We start from the raw sequence: 14438 nt of genomic DNA, 5'->3' as shown, positions 1-14438 counted from the left end.
CATGGAGGGTGGAGGTGAGGCTCCCCCATTCTGTAAGGATGGAAACAAGTCCAGCCCAGGGACTTACTTTTAGTGGAGCCGCACTGGAAATCCAGGTCTTTGCACCAGACCTGCCATCCCATGAATTCCAGCGTTTCAACGCACTATTGAAAAGCATGGCAATTTTTATAAGCGCCCGGACCACCACCACTGGGTTTAACTTCACAGCAGCACATAAAACAGTGCTGCTGTAGAATGCAAATGCTTTCGCTTTTAAGAGGGTCTCCTCCAGCAAGGCTGCTCTGGGTAAGTGCGGGTGTCCATGTCTCTTCCTGCCCTGACCCGTCTCTGCCAGGCCCATCACAGCGCCTTGATGTCCCCCACCTCAGGCCACGCGGTCCAGGCAGGGCTGCCACACCGGCCTCTTTCCAAGGGCGAGGGGTTGCCCGGGCCGAGCTCATCCGCACGCTCTTTGCGGCCACACCGGTTGGTGTCGGGGTGGCATGTGGCCCAGGCTGGTCCAAGAAGAGTAAACCCCAAGACACTGGTCAAGAGAAGCGCTCACCTCTGGGCCGGAGGGCTGGAGGGCAGGGAGGAATCCAGCGGCTGCTGGGGACCATCTGGCCACCATCTGGGGAGAGCTTGCCTGAGAAAGAAACTCACAGGGTCAAGAGGTGGGCAGGGAGGCAAACACAGGAGACTTGTGGGCACAGCCATGCCACCTTCGGACACCGCCTGCTGGGGACCCCACTTCCAAAAGACACTTCCCTCCCTGGGAGAGGCTGGCGCAGGAGAGAGAGGGGCTTTGTTCTCGACCTTAGTCATTCTTTCCTGGGCCACTGTCCCAGCTAACTGCACACATCTCAACACCAGGCTCTCGTTCCCCTCAAAACCCAGAGAACTGACCACCCTCACCCCGCCCCCAGCTCACTCTGGGCCAAGTGACAGCCTGTTTGACCTGGATTTCTTTGTATAAAACTTAAGACTTAACACTTAGCAGAATTGAAAAGACTGCCTTGGAGGGACTAGGGGCAGCTCTAATTTATCCTTAAGAGCACAGTCTGGAGCTAGGCTGCTCGCTTTCAGTCCTTGCTCTGCCCCCTGCTCGAGCTGTGTGACCTTGGACAATAATCTCTCTGTTTTCTTAGTTTTGTTTGTAAAGTAGGGTGAGTGCTTAGAAGAGTGCCTGCCAATTAGCGCTAGATGCCTTAGCTACTTATTATTACTGGTGTGTCTTTTTTTTTTTTTTTGGCCACGTTTCATGGTTTTATTAACACAAACACAATGTGCACACGAGCTGTCTATCCATTTTCTTCACTGTGCAGCCTGGCGTTGGGATTGGTGACCGGCGGCCAGCTGGGCTGCTCTCTCCAAAATGGCTTTGCAGTTCTTGGAGGAGAGGTTGTGAGCAGTCTCAGCACAGAAAGATTTGTTGCACATCAGCAGCACTTCAAGCTCCTTGACGCTGTGGACCAGGAACTTCCGGAAGCCACTGGCAGCATGTGCTTTGTTTCCTTGTTGCTTCCATAACCGATGTTGGGCATCAACATTTGGCCCTTGAATCTCCTGCGCACCCTGTTGTCAATGCCTCTGGGTTTCCACCAGTTCCGCTTCAGTCTGACATATCGGTCTGACTGGTGCCTGATGAACTTCTTGGTTCATCAGGTTTTGACCATCTTGGGCTTCACGAGTGGTCTGAGGGTAGCCATGATCCCAGGTAGGAGTTGCTGCCACCTCTGTAGGCAGCGCCGAAGAAGAGAGCTATTACTGTTAAAGAAGATCCGTTATTTAGGAACAAAGGATTTCTGTCTTCCCTCAGAGTCTCCCTGGTCCAGGCGCATCCCTGCACTCTGACCACCGTGGGCATCTGGAGCCAGTGCCCGCTGTTCAGTTTGGGAGACTTGCTCGGGGTTGGTGGCAGTTCCCTGGGGTAGTAGAAAAGTATCTTGCCCCATCAAAGACTAGTCGCTAATTCAATCTACAAATGACTAAAAGAGTTTTGCCCCAAGAGAGGTGCATCCCTGGCCTGTGAATACACCTATGGGTGCAGAGACTAGGAAAACAGCTCTGTGCCTGGCCCAGGAAGCCTTTTATTTTTTTTAATTAATTTATTTTTTATAAATTTATTTTATTTTTGGCTGCGTTGGGTCTTCGTTGCTGCGCATGGGCTTTCCCTAGTTGCAGCGAGCGGGGGCTACTCATTGCGGTGGCTTCTCCTGCTGCAGGGCGCGGGCTCTAGGCGCACGGGCTTCAGTAGTTGTGGCACGCGGGCTCAGTAGTTGTGGCGCACAGGCTTAGTCGCTCCATGGCATGTGGGATCTTCCCGGTCCAGGGCTCAAACCCTTGTCCCCTGCATTGGAAGGCAGATTCCTAACCACTGCACCACCAGGGAAGCCCCCAGGAGGCCTTTTTTTTTTTTTAATTTTATAAATTTATTTATTTATTTTTGGCCGTGTTGGGTTTTCGTTTCTGTGCGAGGGCTTTCTCTAGTTGCGGCGAGCGGGGGCCACTCTTCATCGCGGTGCACGGGCCTGTCACTATCGCGGCCTCTCTTGCTGCGGAGCACAGGCTCCAGACACGCAGGCTCAGTAGTTGTGGCTCACGGGCCTAGTTGCTCCGCGGCATGTGGGATCTTCCCAGACCAGGGCTCGAACCTGTGTCCCCTGCATTGGCAGGCAGAGTCTCAACCACTGCGCCACCAGGGAAGCCCCCAGGAGGCCTTTTTAAACGGGCTTCTGAGTGAATGTCCCTGGGATGGGTTCACCTTTTAAACCAGGCATCTCAAACGTGACTCTGAACTTGAGAGGGCTTGAGGGGAGCCTCGTTTTGGCTTTTCCCTCCCTGGATACAAAGATTGGGTGAGGTAAGCTCTCTGGCTGGAACTCTCTCTTTGCAAGTGATTTGGTCTCTTCATGACCTTAGGATAGTCCCTCACCTTCTCTCCCACTCAAGCTTCTCCTGTGGAGTTGTTAGTGATAAATTCTCGTGGAAAGCAGCTGGGAGTGCGACGGACTTCTCCATGTAGTTCCTAGTCATCTGTTTTTGACTGTGTAACAAGCTCACTCCTTCCCATGCTTGCTGGCTTCTCTGGGCAAGTGTTCTCTTGTTAACAGCTGCCCACTCTCAAGTATGGAAAAATCCAGTGGCTGCTGGTTAGAACAAGTGTGTTAATGGCAGCAGTGGAAAGACGGAACTAGCTGGTACTGGACTGGGGTGGGGTGGGGCATGAAGCAGCTGTTTCTGTATTGGAAACACAAACCATATTGGCTTGACACTTATCAGAGAGTGGAGCCCTCATCTTTCCATGGTCTCTTACTGGCTCATAGAAAATAAACTACTAACGTCCTGGTGGGGAGAGAAGTGTATAGTACGCAGGGGCCTGGGCTGGTTGCCACAGTCGGGCCTGTGGGCGAGTTGCTAGAAAGGATTTGTCAGGTAGGACCCAGAGGCGGGTGACAGTGAGGCCTGCTACCCCCGACCTTCTCCCCAAGAGGCAGAGTTTTTCTCCTTGGGTCAGCTTATTTGCTCCTATCACCCAGTTACTTCCAAAGCCAGGCAAATGTCTCACTCTTTTCACCATCTTGTCCTCTCCTGACTCAATCCAGCAGAACATAGGATGGTTAAGAGGCCAGTCTTTCCGGGTTAGCCAGGCTTTGGCCAGATCATTCATGTGGTAGGTGAGAGTGCTGTTTGGTTATTCGGGCTAAACAAAGGGTCAACATAAAGAGTGTGTAGTTCACCTGTTCGTTCATTCGTTCACACGTTCAATAAAGACTAAGAACCTCTCATTACATACCAGCTACTGTGCCAGGCCCTGAATTTACAAAGATGAAAGAAAGTCCATGTATAAGAAACAAGTTCCTGGGCTTCCCTGGTGGCGCAGTGGTTGAGAATCCGCCTGCCAATGCAGGGGACACGGGTTCGAGCCCTGGTCTGGGAAGATCCCACATGCCGCGGAGCAACTAGGCCCGTGAGCCACAACTGCTGAGCCTGCGCGTCTGGAGCCTGTGCTCCGCAACAAGAGAGGCCGCGACAGTGAGAGGCCCGCGCACTGCGATGAAGAGTGGCCCCCGCTTGCCGCAACTAGAGAAAGCCCTCGCACAGAAACAAAGACCCAACACAGCCAAAAATAAAATAAATAAATAAAAAGGAAAAAAAAAAAGAAAAGTTCCTGATTGTCGGTTATTTTCAGAGAACTTCTAATTTCTGAGAGACAAAGATTTTCCCTGGGTTCCCTCCCACTGACAGTGGAGCTTGAGAATTCCCGAGTGGGGTGGGTGCCGGTTTGTGATGCTGGAGCCTGTGAGCTGCAAGGACTTCCCTGTCTCCCCTTGCACGGAGGTCCCTCAGACGGCCCCAGCCAGCCCACCCCCACGTGCGCACATGCTCTCGTCAGCGGGAGGAAGACAGGTCAAGGTGTGCAAACTACACTCCCTACTTGCCTGCCTGTGTCTCTCTTCACTTAAAAATCTGCCAAGAAAGTCAACAGACTGTCAACTGCAGAGTGTGTTCTAATACTGCTTATTGAACATGACAAAATCCTACAGAAAAATTAGAATTTTGTTATCGGACGATGCCTAGGAATTACGGAATTTGTGTACACGCACGCAAATGTAAAAAAACGTCAACTAAAATTTCTCGAATGCCAGCTCATCCAAGCTCATCCAGGCTCATCCAGTGAGTAGACTGTGTTACTGGCTTGTCTGGTCAGTCCATTACCGTACACCCAGCAGGACTTAACTCCATCAGGGACTCCCAGTGCAGCAGCTGGTATTTGTTGAGTCTTACAAGCAAAAACCTAAGCAAAGCACACGGCCACCGCACAGGAGATACTGCTGCTTTCCAGCCGCTACTGGCTGACGGGCCAGGCCCTCCAGCGCCTGCCTCCACGGCCCACATGGCTCATGCTACGTGGGTGTCGCAAGTTTTCATTTCTGTGCTTGTTCTGCCCGTGGTGTTTCTCCCCGGACTTTTTTCTCCATCTGCTCCGTGTCTGTCCTTTATCATGACGACTGGGAGTGGTCCCAGCCTGCCCCAGCAAGCGCCTACCTCCCCAGCCTAACGCCAGCCAGCCCTGCAACTTGCTCGTGCTTTTGCCCTCCAGGCTCTGAGAAGACTTTCAAAAGGGATTCAGGGTGGGGAAGCCACGGGGGAAACTCTCTCCCCTCGGCAAGCGGATTTCTTTGGCCAGGCCTGTCCTTAACCTGCCCAGTCTACGTACAGGCCAGGTTCCTGGCACAGAGGCCCAACAGGGAGGCAACAGCTGCCCTGATACCGACCCTCAAGCCAGAGGTTTTAGAAATGCCTTTTGAGAAACTTGTCTCTGGAAGCCCTGGAGAAGGTGTTGCCCGTTAACAAACACTGTCTTTGAAGACCGAAGCCTCCTCCAAAGGTCTGCATCCAGGAGTGCAGGTGAGGAAGCCAGAACCTGGGGCTTTTGAAGCTGCCTGTCTTCTCCGCGGTGCCTCCAGGGTCGGAGCCAACACCTAGGTGGGAGAAGCAGGCAGCCCACGGCCTCCCCCCGGCCCGCCTGCCTGGCTGACGAGGCGGGGGGACACCAACCGCCCCCAGGAGGAACTGCAGTTTGATGGTCTCCGTCTCCTTACATACATGCCTTTAGTCTGACTTTCACGAGTGTCCACTGGGCTCACGTTTTGGTTTGTGTCTTTTTTTTTTTTTTTGCCGTGCTGCACGGCATATGGGATCTTAGTTCCCCAGCCAGGTATCGAAGCCGTGCCCCCTGCAGTGGAAGCGCGGAGTCTTAACCACTGGACTGCCAGGGAAATCCCTGGTTTTTGTTCTTAAAAAATAATTTCCACAAGTATTTTTAAAGTGAAAAATCTATCATTCTTGTAACTGTTAGTAGTGATTTATAAACTGAATTTTGATAAACCTTGAGGAAACTGTTCATCTTTTAGATGATCGCAGGATGGGCAGGAGCGGAAGAGCCCAGCACTGCTCCAATGGCAAAAAGGCCTTGGTCTCTGCTCCAAGGACCCGTCGCACGAAGCAGGCCGCACTTAGATGTTCTACAGACACCTTCTGTGAAAGCAGTTCTTCTTGTATTCAGATTAAAGATGCAATACAAGGGACTTCCTTGGTAGTCCAGTGGTTAAGAATACACACTTCCAATGCAGGGGACGTGGGTTCGATCCCTGGTCAGGGAACTAAGATTCCACATGCTGTGGGGCAACTAAGCCCATGCACTGCAACTACTGAGCATGCAAGACACAATTAGAGAGCCTGCATGCCGCAACTACAGAGCCCACGCGCTCCGGAGCCCATGCGCCACGACTAGAGAGCCTATGCACTGCAACTACTGAGCCCGCACGCCACAACTAGAGAGAAGCCCACGTGCCTCAACGGAGATCCCGTGTGTCGCAACTAAGACCCGATGCAGCCAAAAATAAAATAAATAAATTTTTTTTTAAAAAGATGCAATACAAGCCTTTGTTCACTGGAGGTTCAAAAACAAATCTATTTATTTATTAGCAGAGTTGGAAAATAATTCCTGTGGAGATGGTACCTTTTTAAGGACCATTATTTTGGGGCTTTAGTGCACACTCTTTGGGGGATTTCTAATTAAATTCTGGCTTTTGGGGGCCATGGCCAAGTGCTAGGGCATGAAAGCAAATCTCCTGACCTCAGTTACAACAGGCATCCAGTACTTGAGGCCCTTGAGCAAGGCAGGAGACAAGCAAGCGAGAAGGAAGTGGCTGGTGATGGGAGCTGCGCCCCAGCGGCAAAAATGTCCCAGTGATTTGCATGAAAGTGAAAGAGGGATCATGACAAATTGTACTTTGCATTCAGTGGGATTGGTTTCACCCACCCTGATACAGGCCTTCCTTTACCACAGAGCATTTTATACGCTTAGATTTCCTGAAAGCAAGTTTCAGCAAGAAGCTGGAAAGTCCTCTCAGGAAGAAGGCTGAGCTGGCAGTGAGCAGGGAGCTCCCGGGCATTTGGCAGTTGTTCACAATATGAACACACGGAGCCCTCTTCCCAGGCAAGAAACTGGGGAAGTTTCGAGGTGTCTTCAGGCGGAAGCAGCAGTAAGAGGTGCCAGCGTTCAAATAAATAAGACACAGAGATGGAAGAAGGATGGAACTACAGGAGCAGTTCGTCTGTCAGATGGAATGGGGAAAAACTAGCTTCTGGGAGTAGGAACCGAAAAAGGCAACAGTCAATTGTCAGATGAGTTCTGGCTTCTGGGGAAGACCCTTGCCTGAGGCTGTCTTCTCCCTGATGCCTTGTCGCCTCAGCAGAGCCCAGCTCAAGGAGCTGGGTATTGAAGTAAACAACTGCTGGGGCTCTGTGGGCATCTCCCCGGTCAACCCCGTGGCCACTGGCTGTGTTGACAGCTACCAACGACACTCCCAGCAGTCTCTCACGACATCCCCCATGTGGCCACAAAAGCAAAGCACGTCCTCATAGCCAAATAAGTGATTCAGCGTTACTCGCGTGGGTCCCTGGACACGTTCGCCAAATGGCCCTAGGAAGTAGCTGGTCATGCTACACAGCAGAGAGGACCTGCTACCAGCTTGGGCTCACCACTCCAGGAAGTCCCTGGGAAAAGGGGCGGGCACTGGCTCCCCACTTCAACACTGGACAGTCCCCACCACCATCACTGACTTGTCTGCTCAACTCAAGTGAGAGTCTTTAAGGGAGGATGCCTTTCTTCCTGGACATTAACATTCTTTTTTTTTTTCGCCATACAGCATGGCTTGCAGGATTTCAGTTCCCCGACCAGGGATCGAACCTGTGCCCCCTGCAGTGGAAGCGTGGAGTCCTAACCACTGGACCCCCAGGGAAGTCCCACTGGACATTAACATTCAAGTGAGTGCTTCCTTAACCATTTCCTAGTGTCTCTTTAAGACGTGGCCCCATCCTGCGACCCCCAAATTGCTCCAAACCCTTCCTTCCGACCGTCCACGTGCCCACCACGCACCCAGCTCAGACTGCATATAAGACGGCGTTATCAAGGGCTCCCACCTCTCCCAAGGCAGGCGGAGACTGCTTGAGCAGGAGGTACTGGGGGCCACGGTGGCCTGCACTCATCACTGTAGCTCTTCTCTCTGATGCCGCTTTGGTTAAAGGGAAGATGAGCATTCTCCCTAAAACACTGTATTCCAGTCGGTCATTTCTGAGACTGTAAAGGCATTATTCTTTAGGCGATTATCTTCTAAAGTGATCTCATAAAGATGTAAAATCATAGGTCTCCAACGCAGAGAACCTTTTCAATGTCTGCCATTTCCATCCTAGGTGGGACGGGGTGGATGTGCACTGAAGTGCTCTGGGGACGTGACCTGTAAGTAGTGAGGGGGGCAGGGTGGGGTGGAGGGTAGCTGAGCCTGACACAGCCGCCGGAGGCACCAGCCAATTCCCCGAGGCACTCTGACGCGGAGATGGCCCTTCAGATACCCCAACTGGGGCAAGGCGGCTGGGCCTCTTGTACCCCTCACTGGCTGCGTGTGGTATATAACCTTGGGTGAGGCAGCTCCCTTTTAAGGGCAATTCCTGGGGAGAGGGACTCAGATGGGGCCGGGGTCTGGGCACTGCATAGTATTCACTAACCACCACCGCCATCAGCCTGCTAATAATGAGACCACCATTATTTTAAATTATTTATTTTTTCTATAGTACATCTCATTCAAATCATGGAACAGTCTGATACATTTTTTTCCTCAAGCACAACTTAAACTCATTTCAAATGCTTATTCTTTCTTTCCATCTATTAATCTTTCAGGATGGACAAAGACACTCACACTTTAATGGACAAAAAAACCCACTCAGAGTTTATTAAAAATACAGCTTCCCAGGCTCCACCCCCCCCCAACCAGAGCTTTTGAGTGAGCCTCTGGGGTGGGTCCTAGGGAGGCAAAATTTTAAAACTCCCCCCATCAATTCTGCTGTGGGTGGTCCTTGAACCATCCTTACAGGAACACAGATTAGGACTTGTCCATTACCTATTGGAAGCAATTTCAGAAAACCCAGGAATAATTAAGTATACAGAAATAGCTCTTCTATAAAATTTCCATATAAAAATAATGGTATTTATTTACAAAGTTTGAGAATGCTACAAAATAATAATCATATTAGGTTAGATACTTCAATCTAATAAAGTCTACATTAGGCAGGTCAGATGTGGTGTTTGCATTTTCCCCTTATTTCTCTTGTTTAAACTGCTTAAAGCATGTGGCACCATGATGTTTCCTTCATGCAGAAAAAAGCAGAACTATATTTTCTGGAAATAAAACCTAACAGCACATGATCAGAGTACGACATCTCCAAATGACAAGGTGAACTAGCTGGGGATGTGGGCTCATGGCCTTTCTCTTTTGTCTGCAGGCAGGGTGGTGATGGCAAGCAGCCGCCTGGCGACCTCACAGTGCTGAACGGCGGGCCTCCGAGCTCCGGCGCGGCCGGTGGGTCCGCCTTTCGGGACACCGAGCGGTTGAAGCCGCCACGGTTCTACTGGGAAAAACAGAACTGCAACACGCTCAGAGAAGTCTCTCAGCAGAAGAGAATCTGGGTCCCCAGAGACTTTGGGTTTGAGAAAAATCTTTGACCCCAGTCGTGAACACGCAGAACCATCAGGCCATTTGTTATTAGTGCCCGGCATGTTGAAGACAGCGCATGGGAAGTGACAACACGGTGAGTTTGAAGCGACAAAGCGATGGGTTTTAAAACCCAAACATGATCTGGGGACGTCTCCTTGTTGAGATGGACACGGACAGAAAAGAGCTAACATTGCTACAGAAGGGCCAGTTGACCTCCAATGTGCATGAAGGTCTCTGCCCAGGGAGGAATGGGTTTCTTCTAAGCCTGGGTCTTCCGAGCCGGGAGAGGCCCGAAGCTGACACCACAGCCTCACGCCGGGACTCACGAGCAGTGTCCCACTCCTGCCCCTCAGCTGTTTAGCACTTGGGGTGACAGAGGGCTGATGCTAATCCAGAAGGCCTCTGGGAGGACCGGGCTGAGGGCTGGGTTTGTAGGCGGCAGCGGGGCCCCGGGAGGAGGGAGATTCGGGACGCAGGGCAGGCTCTGCCAGACAGGCTGAGGGGCGTCGGGCAGGTCAGGCCCCCGGCTGGTTTCACACGCCTGAGTGAGTGGGGAGGGTTCGCCCCTATTCTGAGGCCCTTGGTGGAGAAGGGGCGAGTCCTGCCCCCATGTGTCCGCTACACTGGCTTCTAAGGCAGCTACAAGCAGAGGACCAAAGTCCGATCTGCTGGGGTAGCAAGGGGTCACGACAGCATGGAATTCACAGGCCTTCGTGTAAAGCGAAGGCCCTGTAAGAACAATACAGGATTGTATCTGAAAGTACAGCTGCACAGAAGTAAGCGAATATACTTTCTTCTGTCACAAGAGCGCGGTCAGTGAACACCTGCGGCCACTGAAACGTCTGTACTTGTCAGGGACTCCCAGGTCAGAACCGGAGGGGCAGAGTTTATGCCCTCACCTTTTCTTCCTTAGCACAGTGTGAGTGTAGAAGTAGGTGGGAAAACGGGATCCCGAAGGTTATCTACGCACAGCTGTCCAGAGAGATCTTGGCTAATTCCTGAGAAATGTAATTTACGTGGGCATTAGCTTGAATTTTTTAGAAAACGGTAAAGTCAACGTCAGACACTTTTTCCTTTTGGGTAATAGTGTTCGGCTTGAATGGAAGTTAAGCAAATGAACTGAACGTTGTATGACTGTGAATCAGAGGGCAGGGAGGCACGTTTCTGAGGGCCGCTCAAGAGGCGTCATGCGGGGCCCTGGCACACACCGTGGGTCTGGATAAATATGTGTGAGTGATCGTCAGTGCTGGGGGACCACTGCTTCGGGTGCCTGAAAATGGGGAACCTAGTGGGGGGAATGATCCTCAGGTAGTCTTCAGCTCTGCTAAAACTAGTCTATATGCAGGATAACAGATTCTCTTTTATACATCTAATATAAAAAGTAGATCTTTATGTATTTAACAACTTGTAAAACTAGAAGAAAACACCTAGAAAAGTTCTCCATTTCTACTCACTTTCCTATTGTGTAGGTTCAATTGGAAGGTAACAGAGCCAACAAGGCGACCTCCATGGGTTAGAATGTTCTCTTAGTTTATGGCTACTGCTGGTAGCTAAGTTTGGTTTTCTTTTATTAATAAATCTTAGAAATTCCCTGACAGACTCCAAAATGTACACTGGAAGCTGGAAGAGTGGGGCCTTTGGAATTTAGCAGAGATTTCCAAGTGCACGTTATGGGGGAGAGTGGCCTGGTAGGGAGACCTTTCAATTGTCTGATTCAGAACAAAAGTCACTTTCTCAGGGGGCCTTCCCTGGACACCGCCAGCCAAAGTAGCCTTTCCGCCACTGCCCCATGACCCTGTCATTTTTTCCATAGCACGAATCAACCTTAACGTCTTCTGTTCTGTATTCACTCAAACACTTACTGAAGGATTAAATCTTCCATTCACTGGCCAGCCCCTACCCTGCCGGGACCACTGTGGCAGTGCAGCCTTAAAGGCCACCTCACAGATGTGCCCGAGGGGGCTGGCGAGGTGTCAAAGGCCACTTGAAGTGACTCACCCAGGCTTCTCCCCGTGTGTGGTTCTGGTAGGAAGAGCTGAGGCAGTCCCCTTCCTTTGCTAACCCCGCCCCACCCATGCCCGCTATGCTCTGACCGTCCCAGGGCCCAGGTTACACCCAAACTTTGCTGCCTCTACAACCTGAGCGGCCCAGAAAGGGCTGTGTTTTAGCAAACAGCCGAGTTTCTGATGTCTGCATGGCTAAAGTGAGCCACTCCTTTGTGGAGTATCTCCGCTTGAATGACCTGCAGGGGCTCGTGTGTATCTGGGGGCTGACCCTGGCATCATTTCTCAAGTAGGGCAGAGTATGGTGACAACTGTAAGTTCTGCTAATGAAGAGAGTTACCCTCTTTATCCTGGTAAAATGGCAGCCAACTGCAGACAGTTTTCTCCCCAACATTTCTAGAAGACAGGGGTCATTTGTAAAGTTTTGCAGGGGGGCGGGCAGCGCTGAGAGGTGAGGAATCACCGTCTTAGCACCTCCTTTCCTGGCCCCTCCCCGAGGTCCTCCATGATCTTAAGGCACAGATTATGTCAACACTTACTGAAGCTGCTCCCACCACCTTGTCATCACAAGAGAAAATGAAGCGGGTGAGACAGACGCACAGCAGGGAAGGGCAGGAAGTGTGGGCGGGTGCCTGGGCGCCGTGGGCACTTTCTGGACCCTCCCACATCAGGGCCAAAGACGGCAGGCTTGGCGCCACCTGCGTGGGTGCTAAACGGATCACGACTTCACGGACTGGGGGACGCTGTGCACCGGAAAGGTTACCGGATACACTGGCGCTTGAGGGAAAAGGGGACTCTTGAACTTCCCCCAAGCAGCGTGTAACCAGCACCCTCTGGGAGGGGTGTCCGCGGGTGTGTACACGTGCGTGCGCAAATAACCCCAAGTGCTACTCCTATAGAGAAGCCTGGATGTCGTAACCACAATTTCCTTTTTTTTTTTTGTTTGATTTCTATATGAAATTGTGACTGAGTAATGAACTTTAGAACCACATAAATCTGTTTAGGGGAGAAGCAGAAGAATGACAGAATTTCTCCTTCTAAACATCTGAGTCTAGCTTTCTGCTCAGGTAAAGCCTTACACCAGTGACATGTCCTGTGACCACAGTGTGACTCTGTTGGGTGTCCTCAGCAGTAACCCAAGTGTGTCACTGAGGAACGGAGGGCCACTTCCTGCCAAACACCACACACCACTGGCTGCGGTGGCCGATGGGGCACCAGTAATGAATGGTAAGTCTTTGGTTGCTTTTTCTTTTAAACCCATATTTTATCAGCAGCAGCAGAGAGAGAACAGAGAAAGGGATCAGTGCCCCACGAACTCTGGCAAGGCTCCTGCTACCTCGTAAAGGAGTGCTCACGATTGGTGTGCCTGTCATGAACGCTGGTGTGCGGCCCTGGGACCTGCGGCATGGTAGTCTGAAGTCTGAAAAGCCTGCCGTGGCCCTGGGCCTCTCCAGGTCCCCGCCGGGCCCCTTTCAAGTACAGGGGCAAGAAAAGCTGGGCTTGGCTTGGGAGAGGGAAGGCAGCCTGAAGGAGACCCGGCTTTCCCTGATGGTGCAGCTGACACCTTCCAGGCAGAACGTGCCCTGGAGGCCCTCGGGCCCTCCCTCCCACCCGCCCACCCCGGCCTCAGGGGGGCCCTCCGGCACCTGCCTCCGCCTCTCCGGCCCCTTGGCACTCTGAGTCTGCGCTATGGCTTATTCCTGACAGAATGCGTGCGTTTGTCTCAAAGGAACTTAGCGCTGTACATCCTTGTGTACTGGTTGGGTCAGCCAGGCCCCTCCCCGCCGGCTCCCCCGCGGGGCTTAGGAAAGAACAGGTTTGGGCTGAGCTCAGCGCCGAGCCCATAGACGCTGGATGCATAATCTCAGGGCAAATCCAAATGATTCAAGTCAGAGATTTAGAATTAATCTTCCACTATCGTTTGCTCCTTTCCAAGGCCTTAACTAATGTGCGCTTAAGTAAGTAAGTCGGGGTCTGGCCGTGGTGGCAGTGTCTCCACACTCGTATTCAGAGGGGCGGGAAGCGAACCCAGCAGTGAGCGGTTCCCAGCGGCATCTTTGGCTCTGACCTGACAGTCTATGTCCTGATCTACTGCACACCCAGTCACCTGGAGTGCTCAACCTTTTTTGGTGTTTCTGTGAAACACTGAATATCGGGTGACTTTGAAATGCGTTTGACCCAGGAATCAACCCAATATGGTCATTTTGATGAATGAGAATGTACCAAAGGTGACATGTACAGGAAAACATTGCTGTTCATATTCTGGAAATACTTTTCAGACAAAAGTAATGACAGTTCATTTTCACAAATTGCACACTGGGTGAAATCATACAATTACGGCAGGGAACTATAAGCAAGCAACTCAGTCACGGGGACTTGTTCCTTTGTTTTGTTGTAGGTGAAAAAGCTGTATGAAATGCATAGCTCTGATTAAAACGATAGAGACAATTTCCTTCTCTTGTAAAACTCCAGATTTAGGTTGCTGGCGAAAGGCAGTGCTGGCAAAGTATTTAATGCACGTGGAAATGCTATTCTATTTTGGCTTCCAGAAGTAGCCCTAGAAAATTCTATGCACCAATGCATTGGCTAATAGTGATCATTTCAGTTTGACTATAAATTATTCTAAATGTCACTTAAGTACTCAAGAATTAGCGTTCGCTCCTTTCTAGAAGCCGTCTAAGGCAGCTGATGCGTAAAGCACCTCGACTAGACTTGCACCTAGTTCAGCGGTTCAATCTGCGCTCCTCGGGCCACGAGGGTCTCCATCCCTCGCTGTACAGCTCCTCCCACCGGGAACCTCTCGTGTTCAGCTCCGCCTCGTGAAAGGCAGCCCAGAGCAGGGAGCGGGGCGTGGGGCACACGGCCGTCGGGGACTGTTCATGGAGCCACCTCGGCA

General features: G+C 51.4%; 1 protein-coding gene, 1 long non-coding RNA gene and 1 pseudogene across 3 annotated transcripts in view; 1 reads left to right on the top strand and 2 right to left on the bottom strand.

The window, feature by feature from the left end:
- TFDP2 (transcription factor Dp-2) overlaps positions 1-14438 on the bottom strand; it is a 186212-nt gene that overhangs the window by 755 nt on the left and 171019 nt on the right. Inside the window, exon 13 of the mRNA XM_082393780.1 lies at positions 545-625. Coding sequence (XP_082249906.1) covers positions 545-625 — 81 coding nt within the window. The remainder of the gene's footprint in view (positions 1-544; positions 626-14438) is intronic.
- Positions 1266-1703, bottom strand: LOC309629609 (large ribosomal subunit protein eL32 pseudogene; annotated as a pseudogene). The gene has a single exon. The product of its transcript is annotated as a large ribosomal subunit protein eL32 pseudogene (transcript).
- LOC309629613 lies at positions 1844-6404 on the top strand. Its single transcript, XR_014245144.1, has 2 exons — positions 1844-5391; positions 5898-6404. It is a non-coding gene; the product is annotated as an uncharacterized lncRNA (long non-coding RNA).

The sequence above is a fragment of the Balaenoptera borealis genome, assembly GCF_965194805.1.
Source record: "Balaenoptera borealis genome assembly, chromosome: 5".
NCBI classification, from domain to species: domain Eukaryota; kingdom Metazoa; phylum Chordata; class Mammalia; order Artiodactyla; family Balaenopteridae; genus Balaenoptera; species Balaenoptera borealis.
This window is presented reverse-complemented; position numbering and strand designations above follow the sequence as displayed.